This window comes from Aphelocoma coerulescens, chromosome 1A, assembly GCF_041296385.1.
Source record: "Aphelocoma coerulescens isolate FSJ_1873_10779 chromosome 1A, UR_Acoe_1.0, whole genome shotgun sequence".
NCBI lineage: Eukaryota > Metazoa > Chordata > Aves > Passeriformes > Corvidae > Aphelocoma > Aphelocoma coerulescens.
In genome coordinates, this window is record NC_091014.1 from 11137312 (window position 1) to 11156384 (window position 19073).

A 19073-nucleotide genomic window follows, 5' to 3' on the forward strand; every position below is an offset into this window, starting at 1 on the left:
ACAACACTGGACAACAAAAACCTTTGTTAGAAACTTGGCTCATCCCAACTATGTCTAGGCAAACTGAGATGGATTATTAGGATATTAATTGTCATGGTTTGTCTGTGTAGGATATGGAAGTCCAGAGATGCTTTCCCATACTGCTCAGAATTTTGATTTAGAGTGTGTTTAAAACAGAATGTTTTATAAGTGATAATTTTAATGTTGTAGAAAAATGTCTAAATGTAATATTAAGCATTTGCATTATTATTGTTATTGTTGTTATTAACAGTTACACAGACTAGACTTTTTCACTCCCAGTTTGTGTGGGGTGGTGCATGCTATTCAGACTGATACAAGAACTACAGTTTAAAACTAAGGTACACAACAAAGACAGATATATTTAGAATTCATGGACTTTCTTTAACATGTCATATTAATTTTAGTTGAACCTCTTGGTAGCCATTAACTTATTAACAAACAACATCTTAACCCTCTTTGACAGCATTTTTTCAATAGATGTAAACTAAAACATAACTACATCTTTACCTTTGGAGAGGTGAGGGTTTCTTAGACTTTCAATGTTTCCTTCTTCTGAACGTCTTCTGCTTTCTTTCTGAAAACGTTTCCTCAAATCACAACTGGTTCAACACAATTGATATTTTGAGAAATTGTCTTGAAGTTTGTAAAGTTGTTGGCACAACTGAGAAAAGTTAACAAACAAGTTCAAAAACATATTAAAATAATCAAAAATTTTCCCATCACATTCTTATTTCTGAACTACATGAAAACTATGCCAAAGCATAATGAGAAGTCTTTTTATTTTAAGCTTAATGTAGTTTTAAACAGCTTAAACCATTTTTTATGTTTGTGTAATTAGTTACATTGCATTTTAATTTTTAAGTGCTTAATTTTATGTTTTATTGCAAATTTTCTTTGTGTATGTCTGCATATGTGGATGTATTTTTCCCACTGTTATGGGAGAGAACAGGTGGATGTGCCACCAAAAAAACATAGTCACTGAAGTGAGTCCGCTAAGCATGTGTTAACAAGCTTAATCTTAATCAGATTTTGAAAACAACAAATAATTCAATTTCCCAATCTGTTCTAAAGATTAGAATCCTTTTCTTAATTTTTACTGTGGTTCTGATCAAAATCCATTTAATGACAGTCCTAAAACTCCCTACACTTTCAGTGAGGTCCAGTATTCTGTTTTACTGTTTAGGGTTATTCAAGAAATATAAGAGGAGCTGGGCTTTAAGAGCAAATACAAAAGTAAACAAAAAGTGAGCTAGTCTCATTCTATATTTTATTCTGTCAGAGTATGTGGGAGGGAGAACTCTCTGGTAATTTAATTCATGTTAACATGTCTGATTTTTGTTTGCCTATACAAAACCTGTGTGTAATTTTGGCAGAGAGCTCAGAACTCATGATCAGAATGAGGGGTAGTTTCTGCTTGCAGTAAACATACACTGGACAGAACAGATGCTGAGAGAACACTTCCATTCTATAAGTAAGCCATTTACTAATAGTGCAAAAATATAAATTACTGCTTTTTTGTTGCTTCAGCAAATTGGTGTGGGCATACCAAAAGTTAAATTGAGAAAAAGGAGACCCAATGTACAGGTAACTTTGGATGGAGGTGATTAGTGCATTAGAATGCATAGACCTGGAAGCATAATTAGAAAGCTTCTGCCCTGCTTACTAGGAAAAATCTAACTAGAGAAATGTTTATTGTGACCAACAGCTTCCAAAGCATGAAGTTTGCATCCTTTCCTGTTTAAATAATAGAAAACATGCTATTGGCTGTAGTGAAGGGCATTCCATTAAATTATGGTGCTTTACTAATAGGTGCTAATTAGAGTCCTGCTGTAAAAATTCTTCTTCAGATGTTGAAATTAATTTGAAGACTGGAAATAAAAAGAGACTACTTGTGCTGGCTTTGCTTGCATAAACCCAAAGTCAAGAGGAGATCAGAAGATCATTCTTATGATTTTATTGCCAAGTTTTATTGTACAGTGTATGCAGCATAAAATTACAGAATATGAATTGTTCTGGTTTCTTTTTCTAGGGAAGTCAGAGTAGGGAGTATGTTCTACCTGCTATTTACATGGGGTTTCTCAGTTTAGCAGACCCAACTTCACAGAATTACCTGCCATTAACCTGAACAGGGTAACCAGTCATGTTTATGTAATGCAATCCCTGAGCAGAAAACATGTAATGAAAACTTAAAAATCATTAAAGGAATAGATTAACAATGTAACTAGCAAATTAGTAAACTTAAACACAGTATATCATGTTGATTTCTTACACATAGAGAAATCTATAATACAAAACTTGTGGCCTGCTTAACACCACCAGTAAAACATTGTGTAAAATCCTGATCTAAGTCAGTGATTTCACCAAGTGTCGGGTGGCTGTGTTTATAACATGTGTAGAAGGCCACCTCGGGGTTAGATTTTTTGTTTGTGCACTAGAGAAATCAGCACTGAATCATAAAAATTCTCAGTTTTCTGAGCACACCTGGCTCCTCAGCTTGCCATAGTGTGGTCTGGCTGCCGGTGGGTTTGCCTTGCAGTGCTTGCTGCCCAGCGAAGTGCAACACTGGCTCTGGGCTCCCATCCACTCCAGATGCTCCTGAGTTTATCTCTGTGGCCCAGGATTTTGCTGACTTCCTACCATCACTTCTTTTAAAAGAAGCCTAATAGTTTTTGTCTTCATTAGTACTGCAGGTATGAGTAGGAACTAGGCTCCTGCAACACAGCAAAGAAGGCCATCCATAGAATTTGTGAGAACAGTGACCTCCCAAAACACACTACAACAACATTTTATTTAACATTTTTTTTTTATGTTGCTGCACCAGTTCTTTCTTTCTTTGTTTCCTTCTTGAGTTGTCATTGAAGTTATAGATCCTTGCTTTTATTTGTCATGCTGAAAATGGATTGCAATCCTTTTGTTTGCATGCTTCATTGCTAGTGATTTACTCTGTTCTGTTTTGTTAAGTTGTGCTGGTGAGTGTGGTGGTGGTGTGCTTATTCCAGTCATGTTACATGCATGACTGGATAAAGAGGAGAGCAAACTGAACTGTAAGTTTGTTTCTTCATAGCTTGGAATAAACCCCACAAAATGGCAACCTTGGAAATAAAAATTATGGAGCCCAAATACTGGTAAAAACATTCTTGGGGGAAGAGACATAAAGGGGAAATAGTTTATATTTAAAGTACGGGGGTAGGACTTTTCTGTTCTAATTTTTAGTGGTTGTCTTTGTGCCTCAGGCTTAGGTTTTTTTTGCCTATTAAAAGTCATTAATAAGTATCATATAATAAATGTGAAGTGATGTAAGTCTTAAAAAGAACAAACAGTTAATGCATACTTGAATTTTCACAGAATTAAAATTTTCTATTTTGTCTTTGGGACTCCTTGACTATGACTAGCCCAGGTTATCATTTGAAATGAATATTGACCTTGATTTGATGTGATGGCTTTTTCTTTCTTTTTTTTACCATTTATTTTCTTCTCTGTTCCTTTGTGTGTTGGAATGGAATATGAACTTCATAAATGCCTCCTCTGCCATGCCAATGCCTTCATGCATGCTGTTTGGGTTTGACCATGCTATTCATTATCCATTGCATGTAAGATATGTAAAATTTTATTTACTTTTACATTTTAGCCTTTTGTTATTTATTTTGAGAGTGTGGATTTGTTGGGAGGGAAAAGCAACTGCATAGAAATAATTGAGTAATTTTGAATTAGCAGATAGCATATGTTAATGCCATTATATTAAAGTTGCTAGTTTTATCTGTCATATATAAAGAGAAATGGAAAAATGTTCTTGAAGTTTTCAGTAAATATTTTAAAGAAATACCCAGAATATTTGTCTGCAACCTTTTCAGTGCATATCCTCTTCCTGAGAATAAATTTATTAGTTTTCTCGTAGCAGACATCTCTTGATAAGAACAGGAATGATTCCATATACCCAGAAATATCTACATTTTTTTCTTCAAGAAAATAAAGAACTAATATTTTGTCTTCTGGAACTATTCTGTACTACAGTCTTGAAAATAAGAGCTACTGTTAAACTCTTGGTGCTCCAGACTGTTATATGAAGGCATCTTTTACCAGTTTTTCAGGATATTACTTGCTTCCAGTACATACATAAATTGTTATAAAACAAGCTTGCATTCCTTGATAGAATAGTCACATGTACATCTGTCAGGTAACTTTGCCAGAGAATGTTATGATAGGAGGAATATAATTATAATTGAAGGAAGGGACTTTAGTCTTACCTGTAAATGTTGGTCTAGGAGCATTGCTGAAATCCCTTAAAAATGATTTTTTTTTTCATTTTCTACCCTGAACTGTCAGATTTAAATGGTTAAGTAATATATCCTCATGCTCCTTTTTCTAAATAAATACACTCACTTTTAGGGGGTGCATTAAGTAACTACTGGATGATGATGACTGATGATTTTTACACCACATGCAATAGAAAGTCAATAGAGCCTAGGCAAAATTGCCAGAAAAAAAAGTTGGATTCCCAACAACTCATAGAGAAGATGGCTTTGGCCAAGTAAATGCAGACTGTATCTGAGAAAGGAGCAGAGGCTGGAGGGTGGTCTGATCTAGTTCAGCAGAGCTACAGTGATCTTCCAGCACTCCTATGGGGCCAGGGCTGCTACACATGTAGGCCACCAAAGTTCTCTGTGCTCCATGCTTGAGGGTTGACATCATCAACATTCCTTAGGTCTGGAAGCTTGGATTTCAGTATTTCTGTGCTGTAGGTTTCCATCTTTTAAACTGAGATAACAGTACTGATGTCAAGAGAAATGCTCTTGAAATTCCATGGTATTCAGGGAAGTCCTGTCATGTTGACAATACAAGTGGGGTTTATTTTTTGTAAACTCCAAAAAATTTGCTGTAACTGCTGCCTTTTTGAGTCTTGAACCATAGTCCATTCCCACCTCATAACAGCAAGTTTGCTCTTGGCAAAATTGCAAAGAGTGGAGTTACCCAGCTTACTGGTCGGGTGGAAAACCAACCCCAAATTTCTCTCTCCCTTCTTGGAGGCAGGACATCCAGTGAGAGATTCACATCCTTTGCTTCCTCTGCTTACCCTGATTACTCTCCCACGATACAGTCTGTGACATGCCAGGAAAAGGGGAAGCAGCACCTCAGCATGAGCCCCATAGCTGTGGACAGACACTGGCAATTAGTGTTAATTGGATTTTCACTTATCCAATTAACCTCTCTATCCAACAAAATGAAATAAATGAGAAAGGGCCACTAGTAATGCTACAAGAGATTAAAATAGATGGGTAAGTAAGCCCAGTTAAGTAGGTTACTGTGAAATGAAAGGATTAGAGTGGTTTATAGTATTACAGTGCTCTGTCTTTATTATTTGATAATTCAACATCTTCTGCTTCAGAATCCTAAATCCCAGGAGCCTGTTACGCTGGATTTTCTAGATGCTGAATTGGAAAATGATATTAAAGTTGAGGTGAGATTACCTGTTTTCTTAGTACCTGTTGCTGCTTGTATTTCACCATATAACTGAAAAGAAATAAATGTTCTAGATTTTTAATGGAATCTATTTAAATATAAATCTGAATTTTAAATTTGTTAAGATGATAGCTCTATAGAGATGAAGTTATAATTAAAGAAATTAAATCCCAGTATTATTCATAGGTAAGGGCGATGCATTACATTCCTCTCATTTTGAAAAACACCATGATTACTACTTAAATTCTTCATGCAGTAACAATTCTTGGGAAGGGAAGATAGAAAATATTTCTGAAACAGAACATTTTCCAATAGAATATTAAAATATTACCTGAAATATTTTCTAAGTATTTTCCTATCTCTTATTAACACAAGATTGTTCCTCTGGCAAGAAACAACTGAGAAACAAAGTTAAGTGTAGACAAAAAATTAATTTCTCTGTATATTTTTCAGTTACTGACTTTGTAATATATTCTGAAATGATAGCTTTTTGAATAATTTGTTAGTTTTCTGAAATAAAATGAAAGGTTTTTAAACATTTCACAATTTTAACTTATTTCATTCAGTTTGAAATTGTTCTTTCATAATTACAATAATCAGCATTCTTTGGTATGTGTTAAAATCTGCCTTAAGTTTCTTTGAAATGGCTGCTTCAGGCAGGAGTCACTCTCAGACTGGTACAAAAATGTTTCTGTGAATCAGTGCTACTACCTGAATCACACAAATGTGCTGGGAGGCACAAGAAGTGCTAGACAAAACTCCTTCCCATGTACACAGAATTCATTCTCTGTGTCAGTGCCCAGCATCAAGGAGTTTTATGGCACATTCTTGCAATGCAAAATATACCAGAATTGTAAACAAAACTTTTTTTAAGAGTTGTGATTTCCATATGCATTAGCATTTTCTGTGTTTTTCATTTCATTTTCATTTCTGTGTTTTTGAGAAATATTTTGGTCACTGAAAAGGTTATTCATGTTACATGCAACACCTGCATTTTCTCTCTTTTTTTTTTTTTCTTCACTTTTTCCTTTTCTTTCTTGCCAATAGATTCGGAAAAAAATGATAGATGGAGAAAGTGGAGAAAAAACATTTGAAACACTGGTCAAGTCCCAAGATGAGGTAAGATAGGAACCCAAAGAGTTACATTTACAGGAATAAAGCAAACCAGAAAAATAATGTTAAATGCTGGGTTGTTCATTTTGTAATGGCAATTTGTACCATTTTTTCCCTCTAGATTTACTTGTTTTACTGGCTTATAGTAAAAAAAAAATTATGTACTTAGGAAAAAAAATGAATTGTTTTGTTTCTTATTTTCTTTGGTGCATCATTAATCAGGCAGTTGTTGATGAGGTCTTACACTCTGTTCAACAGGAAATGGACCCAGCCTACTTCTGTGCAGGAATTCCAAAACAAAGTGCTTAATTTGCTTGTGGAGATGTGTGAGGATGGGTTTGGTAGTTTATATTGTGGTTGAATGGGAAGAAAGTTGTAAGAAAAAAATAATAACATTTTTATGCCATAAATGACTGTTTGGGATAAACAAATTCATCTTACAGTTATATCATGTACTTTCTGAACAGCTTGTTGAGTTCTTTATTTTCTTGTCTGAAATACTTACTCCTGATAAACATTGCTACTGTTTTCTCTAATAAGCAGTCATGTTTCCTAGCAATAGGAAATACTCAAATTTGATATGGATCATTTCTTGGGTGCTCTACTTCTTGGGGACCTCAGTGAGAAGACATCATGACTGGTGTGCTGAAGGAGCAGTTCTGGCCAGAGTATGCCCCACAGTTACAGTTCCACATCTTTTTGAAACTCTTTTACTCTGAACATAAGTCAGCTTGAAGATATCTAATTTTATGGCTTAGCAGACACTGTGCAAACGTTGCATATAAGCTCACTATAACAATACATAGAAGAATTTCTTGGGACCGTGCAGTTAATTCATACTGGCTTTCCCTTCTTCCCATGTTCTTCTAAAGAGGCCTGTATTAGCAGTGCCCTTGCCTCCTGCCTGGACTCTATTTTGTGCTTTCTCACTGTAAAATGCTAAAACCAAGATTTACAATACTGCTTTACAATCAGGGTAAATCCTGCTGTGTGAAAAAATTGTGTCTCTTCCTGAATGGCTCCACTGTTGGAGAATGGTGTGCAAATAGGTGTTTGCTGGGGCAGAGAGGATAAGTCCCAGTGGATGTCAGTTCTGCTCCCTCACCTGTGTCAGGAGCCTATTCTGTTTAGGATGCCATCAGTCTCTTCCCTTAAGGGAAACTGGGTCTTTCCTGAGCCAGTGTCACAGAGTCCAAAGCCCTGCTGGCATCTGTGTTGAGAATAAACTGCTACTGAAGGGAGAGACTCCATGCTGGGACATTTTCAGATTTATGTTGTTTTGTTTAAGGAGTGCCTTTCCAGGTCTCTGGGTGAAAAAGGCTCTGTGCAGGTGGTTAGAAGAGGGAGGGTTAGAAGGTGGCAAAAATACAATAACACGATTAGGGTTGTACAAGATATTGCATTAATGGCAAACCAGTTGAAGAGATTTCAGGCTGTTCATACATTTCTCAGGCTCTGTGCTACGAAAGACCTGAAACAGTTGGTCCTGCAACTCTTTGCCCAAAGAGGGAGGGAGGGAAGTATTGCAAGTGCTGAAGTCATTTACAGTATCCGGGCAGGAGGGAGGAATGTAACATCCCTGGGTGCATGAGAATGTGCCAGTTACACGTGGCCCAGACCACAATCTGTGTTGGAATAAAATATCCCAAGCCTTTGATCCCAGATGTTTCAATGCCAATGAAATTAATTATCCTCACCTTCCCTTGCACCATGGCCCAAGATTTCTTCCTCTCTCCAGACCACTCTGAGAGAAGAAAGGAGCAGCCACAGCTGGCTGGCTATGATGACTGCTTCAAGCTATTGCACCCTCCCAGCTCCAGGCTGCTAGAACCAGAATAAAGCTGCTTTAAACCACGGGCCATGCATGAACCGTGCATCACTTAGCACTTGATAGCTTCATATATTTTCTTATAAAAAGGGCTGATGTGGTCGGTTGCTCTGAACTGACAGTTGCAGTCTTCGGGCTCAAAATTTATGTTCTTTTTGTTTTGCTTTTTGGTTTAAGTTTGCATTGCTTTGCTTTTGTGTTGCAGCTGGCCCCAGCAGTGTCTTGGGAGATGACTTCATACTACAGCATAGAGACTGGACTTGTAGCAAATGTGGGTGGGGTGTGCTGGAGTCTCCCAAGTCCTCAGGGGCTTTCCAAGTAACAGAGAAGATGCCATAGGAACAAAAGCATTGCCACATGTGGCAGCCAGGGTGGGCAGTAGTGAAAACTGAAGGGTCACAAAAGCTGCAATAGCATGTGTGAGTTCTTTGGCAGTGATCAGCTGGGGATGAGATGGTCTCAGACCGCCCACTAAGGAAATAGGCAAAGGTAAAGGGGAGCTGAGGTGTGAGGACGTGTTATCTGCTGTGTTATCTTTGAAGGGAGCTTTCAGCCAGTTTGCTTTCAAGCATTCTCAAAATGCTGGAGGCAACAGGATTTAATTACAGCCCAGTTCTTCTCTTCCTTCCCCTCTCCCCTTGGGCACTGTTTTTCTTTTGTGGAGGTACAGGGTGTCACTGTGCCTGATTGGAGGGACTGCCAGCACTATGTTCAAGTGGCTAATTTTAACCCAAAGTACACATTAAATATAAATAGGCTTGGGAAGGAATCTCGTCGACCACCTTTTTACCTTAAATATAAAACATATCAGGGTACTAGACACTGTTATATGCGTCTTCTTCCTGGTTTTCTTTTATCTTTTTCTTCATTTTCTTTCAAAAATTACTATTAAATTATTTATACTGTCATGCTGTACTGAAAAGCAGCAGCCAGGTAGTGAGGTTTCAGTTTATAAATGTCATACAAGTCACCTCTTTTCCACAGCTGCAGTCATTTTCTCACTATCCTTTTACCATAGAGAAAGAAAGAACCTAGAAATCTACCTCTATTGGTACCTTTAGTGGTACCTTTCACCAATGTTTGTAATGTTGCAGTGCAACAGCTGTACAGTCTTCATTGCTGGCACATGTACAAAAATTCGATTGTAAAATAGTAATATGTTGCAGCTGGCATAACTGAGTAAAGTGATGTCAGCCAGGTGGATTCATGATTAAATCTATGGGGAGCTGTGGGACTGTGCCTATCACACTATTTTTCATACCACAAGAAAATGAATGGTAAAGATTATCCTAGTGTATTAAGTTATTTAAAAATAAACATTTATTTCAATGTTATTTTTTTTCCTAAATTCAAGACCCCCTTAATGAGATTAGAAACATGTGTTAAGTTTAGCAGGGGGTGTCTATACAATCAGGATTACCAGGCTGTGCATGTACTTATGATTCAAATTTAAATGCATTAAGCCAGTGGTGCTGAGGTCTGAAAGGAAAAGCTTTGGTTGTTTTTGTTTTTAAAGACGTACCTACAAAGCCTTTTTGTAACTGAGGGTTTTTTGTTTTTTTATCTTTTCATAGCTTAAACTGCAAAATGATCCATGAAAGAGAAAATGTTTTTAGCAAATTTAAATCACATAGACAAAGGTTTGCATAGGTCTAGCTAATAAATTTTAAAGTGAAAATTATTGGTCAGGTTTGTCTGGTTCTCTTTAAATTTACATTTTGCTAATATTCAATAAAGAATATGTGGTTGATTCTTTTGCAAAATGTAAATTTTGAAAATATTTAAGGAAAGGATTTGTATCTCAACCCAGGATTTTAGCAAAATAATAAATAAAAATCCAACAGACTTGTACTTGGTTTTACACTGTATTTCTCAAAGAAAGGTCACAATTGTTTAAGCTCCAGAGTTTAATAATTTAATTTTTCACCAATATCTCTTTGTAGAGGTATATTGATAAAGGAAACAGAACGTATACATGGACTGCTGTGAATGGCACTGATTACAGGTAACTCATTTCTGTTCATTCCCTTCCTTTGTTTATTTAAATGTCCTTTTGGTTAATTTTGGTTAATAGTTTTAGCATTACACTTTCTATGCTAGCTAGGGAGACACTGGTGTGTATATTATATCAAATTCATTTAAGCACACAGGTTTGTAACATTAGAAGGAATGTAGAAACATTCCTTAACATTACTCAAAAAAAGTTAAGGTTTTCCAAGTCTCAGGAAAGTTAAACTACTCTACTTTAAAACTACATGGTACTAATACTGAGTCCAATTTTGACCAAAATGCAGTTTCTGTTATGGTGAATTACAGTAGTCCTCAGCCAAGCTGGATCCCATTTTCTGTCGCCCTCTTCACAGGTGTACAGTCACTGAGAATGCGAACATTAGTTTGAGTGTAAAACCAAACAAATTGGTTTTAACAACAGAACACAGACCTAGGATATTCTATTCACCATCTCATTTTTCTCTTGTACTGCCTCTGTACTCTGTAAAAAAAGGAAGTTTTTATCAGACTGCCATCTAGCAAGCACTAGAGAAATACATTTCGTTTACATGACTTCTTAATTCTTCCTGAGCTTTCTGGCAAGAGATACAGCAATAAATCCTCCAAGTCTCCTTGCAGAAAACCTATTAAATATAAAATTATAGATTTTAATTAGCAATTTCTGCTAGCAGTAGCTGTTAATGACAGGTAAACTGCCACTGATTTCCCAGGAGGAGAATTGGTACAAGGCTATTGCTAAATATTCAGCAATCTCACTTATATTCTGTATAAATGGCAAATGTGTCATTAAAGGTCAGCTCATTTATGGCTCAACTGTACAATAATTTTAATGTTAATTTCTGTAGCTCTTCATTAGAAACTGTTGCAGTTCTACATGGGTGAAATCCAAGTGCAAAAATTAAGGATGCAACTTGGAAGATGATGATACCTATTTAATGATTACTCATACCTCCTGCCCTTTATATACATTTTTAAAACTGAACTCTTCTACATATGTGTAGAATTCAGCTGCAAAAAGAATTCCTACATATTTTGAACCAAAAAAAGTATAATATAAAAGAAAACATGTTGAGAATTCTCTGCAAATCTTAAAATATTATTACACAATTATGTTCAATAGTTGTTAGTGGTGACTGCATGATCAGCTCAGTACTAAGTGATATTTTGGCAGTCACTGATCACCGTGACATCTTACATTAGGATGCTAAATGTGTCAGAGGAAGATACAAAAATCATGGGATTTTTTATTTGCAGTTATTTGGAAATTCCTTGCTTATCTGCTAAAAAGTGCATTTATGCTTAAAAGTGTAAATAAGAATCAAAATAAACACGGGGACCATCAGGACTGGCATAAATGGACCTGTGTCTATTACAAAGTGTGAGGGTGGTATATCACTGTGTGGCTGTCTCATCTCGTGACAATCCAAATTCCAAACTTAATTACTTTCAAAATACAAAGAAGCTGAAACTGGAAAACTGCTGCAAAAAACATAATTGCTTTACTTGTCTCATTTCTGTTGCAGTTTGGCATTGGTGTTACCATCATACAGCTTTTATTATATTAAAGCCAAAATAGATGAACCTATAACTCAAGCCAAATGTAAGTACTGTAAAGGTTCCCTGGTTTTGTCTGGTATTGCCAAGTCTCAGATTCACTTAAAAAACTATGTTTGAAATCCATAAATTTTGTGGAATTCACTGGTGTTATCACGATGTACCCAAAATCTTCAGCAATGATTCTAACCCCCTGTAACATCCAAGGTGAAAGAAATATTCTATAAAAATAGAATATGTGCAGGTACCCCAGTTCCAGTGACAATCCCTACCCCTTGCTCTGTGCCTGTAGAATCATTGCTTTGTGTATCCTCTGTTGCTGTCATTTTAAGGGTCTGGATACTATTTTTTCCATTCTATTAGCAAAATGTAGTGATATAGACTATAAGAGTAAAGCTTTTTTTTTTGTATTTTAGTTACAGGATAATATTTAGCAAACAATTTAGCTGCATGTAGGGATAGAACATGTGAAAACCCTGTTTGGTTTGGGTTGCAGTTAGGCTTTTATTTTGCATTTTACAAGTAGTTTTAGTGAATGTTTGCATTGTATTTTTACATCAGACTAATTTCAAGCCATTTATAGATTCTGAAGTGATAATGGGAAATTATACTTGTCATTATTCAAAGGTCTTTTGTTTCTTATGTGGAGCTTAACTGTAGTCTAGGTAGTACACAAAATAGAACCAAACACAGACTTTTAACTATATCCAGGTGTTATGATAAATTTAGAACAAGTGTGTAGTTAAATAGAAAGTTAGAAAAACACAAAAAACCTCAGGTGTAGGTACTGTTAGTTTAGAGAACTTGGTTAGCTCTACAACACTCTCCTCTACCACTGCTCCCACATATGAAGTAGAAGAAGTAGAATTTAGCAACTTTTAGTAATCAATGATTTATTTTTTAACTTTTTCCAAGTACTTAAGCAAGTAATTTAAAATTAAAATTTTAAGCAGGGAGTATGATTCTTTTGACGGATTAGATCATCTGGTTTTGCACTTTTATAAATATAACCTGCAAAACAGACCCTTGAAATAGCCACAGTATATAGAAGGTACTGAGAAATAACTGAGAAGGACCTATTTTTCAGTCTTCAAGGACGTTTGTCTTTTTTCTTTCCAGACTACAGCTGTATGTAAATTGAACCTTTGATCTATCTATGTACAATATTTTTATTCAAGGGGCTGTTTGAATAAAATATTGGTTTGTGACCCCTTGTGCTTTACCCTGTTTTTTTCTGTTTCCCTGCTTTCTCTTTCTGATGGATAGTGGCATCCAAAGAGGGCAAGTATATTCTTGTTGCTCAATTTCCTTCTGTTTACTACAGTTGCTATTTTTCACTTATATTTCTATTCCTACTGGATATTCTCCTCTGTATTCCTCATCTCAGGATTTTCTTCATGATCATTGGGAACCATAGCAATAGAAAGGGGAAAAAACAAAAGTGAAGTATTTTTCTGTTTTCATGCACATTTCAATATGTTGCTAATATCTAATCCTTCTTCATCTGTTCCTATCAGTGTTCAGTGAAATCAGCTATTAAAGCCATTTTTTTTAGTAGGATTTACAGTGATGCTGATATGATTGAGTTTTTTAAACTTTATTGCAGAAGATATTAGGACTATTTTTCTTCATGTTCTAACAACTCAGTGTCCCAAATATTTATTTGTATCGGAGTTTAGTGAAAACACCTCATATGTTTTCATGTTGTCATGCTAATTAAATGCCTTCTTAAAATAAATTTTTAGATATTATCTTACTGTTGCCAGTTGTATGTCATATATAATAATCAAGTAATTTCTTCCTGTGTTGTGAAATACTGAGAAGCATAGAATTTATTAGTGGAAGAGTGTCTAAAAATAACATTTCTTTCTAAACTCATGGATGCATGCAAAAGATAGCCAAATAGTTTGAGAAGAGAAACAATGGCAAAAATTCCAGTTTACTTACTTGGTGTTTACTCTTCATCTTTGTAGTTTCAGAATCACTGAAGCTTGATCATTTTGATGAAGCTGGCTATACGTTTTTAGCACCAAGGTTGGTTGATTTCCCACTAATAAGTGTTATTTCAGCACTAAATAGCTATCTAATCTGATTAATGGCACATGGAACATACAGAACTGACCAATAAAGCTTCATTTGTTAAAAAAATTATCAATTATTTTTCATGATGGAATGTAAATAGGGTCTTCAGGCTCTGATTTCTATTCGTATTAATCAAAGAGAGCTGTAAAAACTGATATTGATATTTTAATGGAAAACTTATTCACATCTGTGCAATTCTTGTGGTTCTGACTTTTCAGATTTTACAACTATTTTTGAAATAGGTTTCATAATACTTACCACAACATGTTTCCCAACTTCAAGACAAAGGGTTTCAAAGCTCTCTATCACTTAAGTATGAGTTAATTTTCAATTAATTGAGAACAAAAATTAAGTCATTGAAAATTGATTAATTTCATTAGTTCCCTGAGGTTTTTTTATGTGAAATTGTGCAGTTCTTATTTCCATTTTAAAATTATGTTCACAAGGGAAACCTGGTATGATAAACAGTTCCTAAAAATTAAGTTGCTCTAAAAGAAAGTTATGATGAATAAAGGAAATGCTGTACAGTTAAGATCAGTTGAGAATTGTTGCAAACTTTTTTTTTCTGGTAAATTTCAGTATACTTTTAAATTTCAATTAATAGGTTGATTTCAATGGCTAGATTGATTTATGTAATGTCTTCTATCTTAGAAGGTATCCCAGGTTAACTGTTTAATTTAATTTTTCTGAAAGACTGAAGTTATTGAGAATCAGTTGTACCAATTAACAGTTTCCAGCAAGTCCCTACTATCCTACATTAACAAAGTTTGTTTTATATGTAACTCTGTTTAAATGTGAATATTGATATAGGAAGGTAAATTCTGCCTGTAGTCTTTCTGGATTATGGTAAGGTAAATAAATGGTAATAAGATATCTCAGTCCTATGATATACTTGAACAGACTTCTTTTGTTTGTAAAATTAATTTAGTATAAAAGCTCATTTAAAAAGGAGAGCCCCGTGCTTTACTGCTAAACACTCTCTACATTTTAATTAAAGTTGTTTAATGCCATTCATCATATAACGTTTGCCTCCAAAATGCCCAGTGACTTTTATTTTGCTTGCCTGCATTCAGTGAATTGGCCAATGATATATTGCTTTATTACATTATATAAGGGACAGGAGTTTACTGTTTATCTGTTTTGCATATGTCAAAACAAGGAGTGTTTATAAGTTAATGTGGTTTGTACCCTGTTAAAATTGCATCTAAAACTTCTCAGAGGAGAGGACCTTAACCTGTAAATCTGGCCTTAGTTGAGCATGGAGTGACTATGTTTCACCAGCAGTCCAGGTACTACTTTCCAGTACAGTTTAACCCAGGAGCAATTTAAATTGGGTATATATTTTGTGTACAGACATGATCTCCTAATACTACAGCCTATGCTAGTCCTCAGGTTTTTTTCTGCAAATCTATGCCCTATTTCATAAATGTAGTTTTCTTACAATCCAAATCTTAACAAATTTTTAGGCAGGCACTTGAACACCTTATTTCCTGCATATGTCTGAAATAATTGATATGGGCATCATTCAATATTGATGATGGCAGTCAATTGACACAGTAATACCAGATACTTCATAATAGTTGTGCAAGCCTGCTTGGACTTTAAAATTGTCTGCTTTAGTAGCACAAGAAAAAAAGCATAAGACTGATGTTTTTTTGTTTTTCAGAGACTACTGTAACGATGTAAAGAAATCAGAGAACAACACTGAATTTCTATTAAATTTCAATGAATTTATTGACAGACATACTCCAAGCAGTTCATCATGTAAGTACACTTCTCAGCTAACTGAATTTTTTCCTTAGGAAAATACTTTCTCATGAATGAGAGTTCATGGTCAATTTTTCTGGGTTTGTTTTTTTAGTAGAAATGTATCTAAGTGTCAGGATTTTCTGTCCAAGGTAGAGAGTGTAAAATTAGTTTGCAAGTTTCTGGCTTTATTTAAGAAAGATTGCAGGGTCTTATGCATCCAGTGTTTTCTGTAATTTCTCTCAGAATTTTTCTCAAGCATCAGATAACTACAGGTTCATTTTAATATGTTCCAAATATTTTGAATTTGTTTTTCGCTTAAGCATATCAGCCAAAGTAAGTCTCAAACAGACTCAGAATCTTATAATGAAATCTTCAACCTGCTTTCTTATCATTTTATTCCAAAATAAGTAAGGAAAAGAAGTCCAGGGCTGAAATAACCAATAACCAGAATAAAATATAACGAAGTTCTTTTGCTCATTCACAAATTGGTTGAAGAGATCTCACTTGGGCTTGAATAGCTCAAGACCACAGATCCATGTAAATGCTGCAGTGGTGAGCACTGGGCTTTGCGAAGGGATTAATTCATGTTTTGAGATTGGGCCTTAACCTCTCTTTAGAATAAATGAAGAGTTATTGCCATTACTAATGTGTTAAAACCTTGTTCTCATGAAAAATTCAATGTTTGGATTTGGTTTGGTACATACACATCTGTTTAGCGTTATTAGTTTATAAACACTTGGAATAACTTTTTTTTTTTTTGTCTTGCTTTCCTCAAGTCCTTTTGACATGTTGTTGTCAGGGATAACTGATCAATTCAGAAAGAATCTCTCTGCTAGACCTTGTAACTGAAGGAATGTCCACTTAGATATGATGTCTTCTCACAAAATGCTGTTTTTGTGTGCATGTGTGGGTGTTTGGTGTTCTTTTAATACAGTGATCTTGTTCATTGGCACATTGCTGACTGACTGAAATTTTGTTTGATTCCCTTGACACAGTCTAGGAAATGAAAGCATTCACCTCCAGTGATCAGAGCAATTAGTGTTAATTTAGTAAAATTTAATAAAATATTTAAATTCTTGTGTAATATTCACTATAAGCAAATATTGAGGACACATTTAGTGATATTATAGCATACACTAGTGCTTAGTAAGTAATTATTACAAAATGCTATCTACCTACTACTGTATTTCATTTTGGAATATGCAGCACATTTTTTTTCTCCTTCTTTTTTTCTAATAATTAAGTTACTTTAAAAATAGTCTCCTTAATAAGTAATCAGTGTTAACTAAAGGACTGAGTGGCTGTAGAAATTATCTCAGTTAAAAATGACTTTCAAAAGGAATACCAAATAAAATCCCCATGATGAAATAATCTGCAGTATCTCTTCTAAAGTGCTATCGAAGAAGATGGTTGAGAAGCACTGACTTCAAACCATCTTTTCAAAGAAATTTAAGCATGACATCTCTGTATAAGCTACTGATTCAAAATTAATTTATTTCCCTGTATGCATTTTCATGTGACAAATGTTTTATTTGAGAGGCTGAGACTTAATTCATCTAAATATATTTATTATGTAGTTTAATTATCTCCATTTTGTAGCGTGTAAAAGTATCATTAGGAATTGTGTTATTTCCTTGCACCAACTGAGATAAAAATTGTTTTAATGAAGACATGCTTTAAAAATAGGTTAATTTCCAGATTTAGGGGCTTTGCAAACTGGGACCCGTGCCCTTATCACCTTCCTTATTCCTGTGACACAAAGATAGGTTTGTAGAACACAATGAAGAAAACGTATTAGTGAACTCAGTAGTATGAGAACATCTATTTAACTCTAAGTACTTGAAATGGTCTGAAGTTAGGCAGAATGTCTGATATAAACAGCCCAGTTTTTGTGGCTGGAGCATCTTGATAATGCTCAGAATTTCATTTTAGGCTTTTATTGAAAAGCCATCTCATATTGTTTCAGATGACATACCTTTTAACTCTTTTGATAGGTAATACTGATATGGTCATTAGAGTTTTGCTGGATGCAGGATTTACAAATGAACTTGCCCAAAATTATTGGAGTAAACTGTCTCTGTAAGTATGCTTTTTATTGACTGTGATTTTTTTTTATACATTTCAGAGTTTGAAAACAAAATCTTATACATCTCTGTGTATATACAGATATGCAGTTAATGTTACACAGAATAGGTATTTTTTCATAGTTATACACTTTTATGGCAGCCCTTGACACAGGAAATTGTGAGAATTTCAGTCAGTTTTCATTTTAAATCTTATTTTTGTTTACAGTGATGGAGTTGTTGCACAATTTGTTGTTACAGATGGTGGAATTACTAGAGTGTTCCCCAAAAGGTAAGAATTACTACAAAATAGCATAATATGATAATATTGAATTCTGAAAGGGCAGAATATTAAATAGTGCCTTTATTGAATGAAAAAATACTGTCTCCTAGAGTCTAATCTGTAATGATAGCTATGAAATTAATTGGAATGTCTTGTTTTTCTTAGATTTTACCTGTGTCATTCCTTGAAACTCATCTGTTACATTATTTTTGTGACAGGCCCTTGTAATCCAGGTTTCTAATCAGCACAGAGTAGAAGTGAAAGCAATGCCTTTTTAGTAGCAGTGGGGCCATGCTAATTCCTAGTTACTCCCAAGCATTCAGTTGTTTGGCAGGCTCCAAATACAGGAAAGTGGTAGGTGATTTATTTTTTTTTTTAGACTAAGCTCAGACCAAGTGGTCCAGGGACTTCAAGAGAGAAAACTGTATCATTATCAGAGGACAAAAAGGGAATGTGAAATTGGACATACAATAAACTAGACACCCCCACGAGTGACTGGGAATAGTGAGGGCACCAGTACAGATCTACTGGTAAATAGCAAATTTATCTATTTCCTTAGGTTATTCTGTTTCCCTAAAATGTGAAAATGGCAATGAATTTTACTCCCCAAGTTAGTTTCTTTCCTATTTTGGGATTATTAATGATATTAAATATTTTAGGATTAAGCTCAAATCATAGCATGTGCTGTAAAGGTTCATTTAGATTTTGTTGTAAGTGTGTTGCAGTTGTATTTGGCTCAACATGAGTCTAAATTTGTCTTATTCCAAGAATATAATTTTCTTTTTTTTTCCCCAAAGTTTGTTTGTTTTGGGTTTTTCTAATGATTACACCTGTCTTTTATGCAGTGAAAGCTGACAGAGCCTGAGGACTATAAGAATGATTCTCACATTTTTCCCTACTCTGAAACACTAAA

General features: G+C 34.8%; 1 protein-coding gene across 8 annotated transcripts in view; it reads left to right on the top strand.

Annotated features, from left to right (window-relative positions):
* The window catches only part of CACNA2D1 (calcium voltage-gated channel auxiliary subunit alpha2delta 1), a 368603-nt gene that overhangs the window by 323179 nt on the left and 26351 nt on the right, over positions 1 to 19073 (top strand). For 4 of the 8 annotated variants that reach the window (XM_069035496.1, XM_069035478.1, XM_069035526.1 and 1 more), the window contains exons 19-27: positions 1549 to 1605; positions 5420 to 5476; positions 6526 to 6597; positions 10363 to 10424; positions 11953 to 12029; positions 13957 to 14017; positions 15732 to 15829; positions 17809 to 17893; positions 18107 to 18169. In XM_069035496.1, the coding sequence (XP_068891597.1) occupies positions 1549 to 1605; positions 5420 to 5476; positions 6526 to 6597; positions 10363 to 10424; positions 11953 to 12029; positions 13957 to 14017; positions 15732 to 15829; positions 17809 to 17893; positions 18107 to 18169 (632 nt within the window). Of the gene's footprint in view, positions 1 to 271; positions 360 to 1548; positions 1606 to 5404; positions 5477 to 6525; positions 6598 to 10362; positions 10425 to 11952; positions 12030 to 13956; positions 14018 to 15731; positions 15830 to 17808; positions 17894 to 18106; positions 18170 to 19073 lie in introns of those variants that run through there. The other 4 variants (XM_069035502.1, XM_069035509.1, XM_069035518.1 and 1 more) reach the window with 3 other exon arrangements.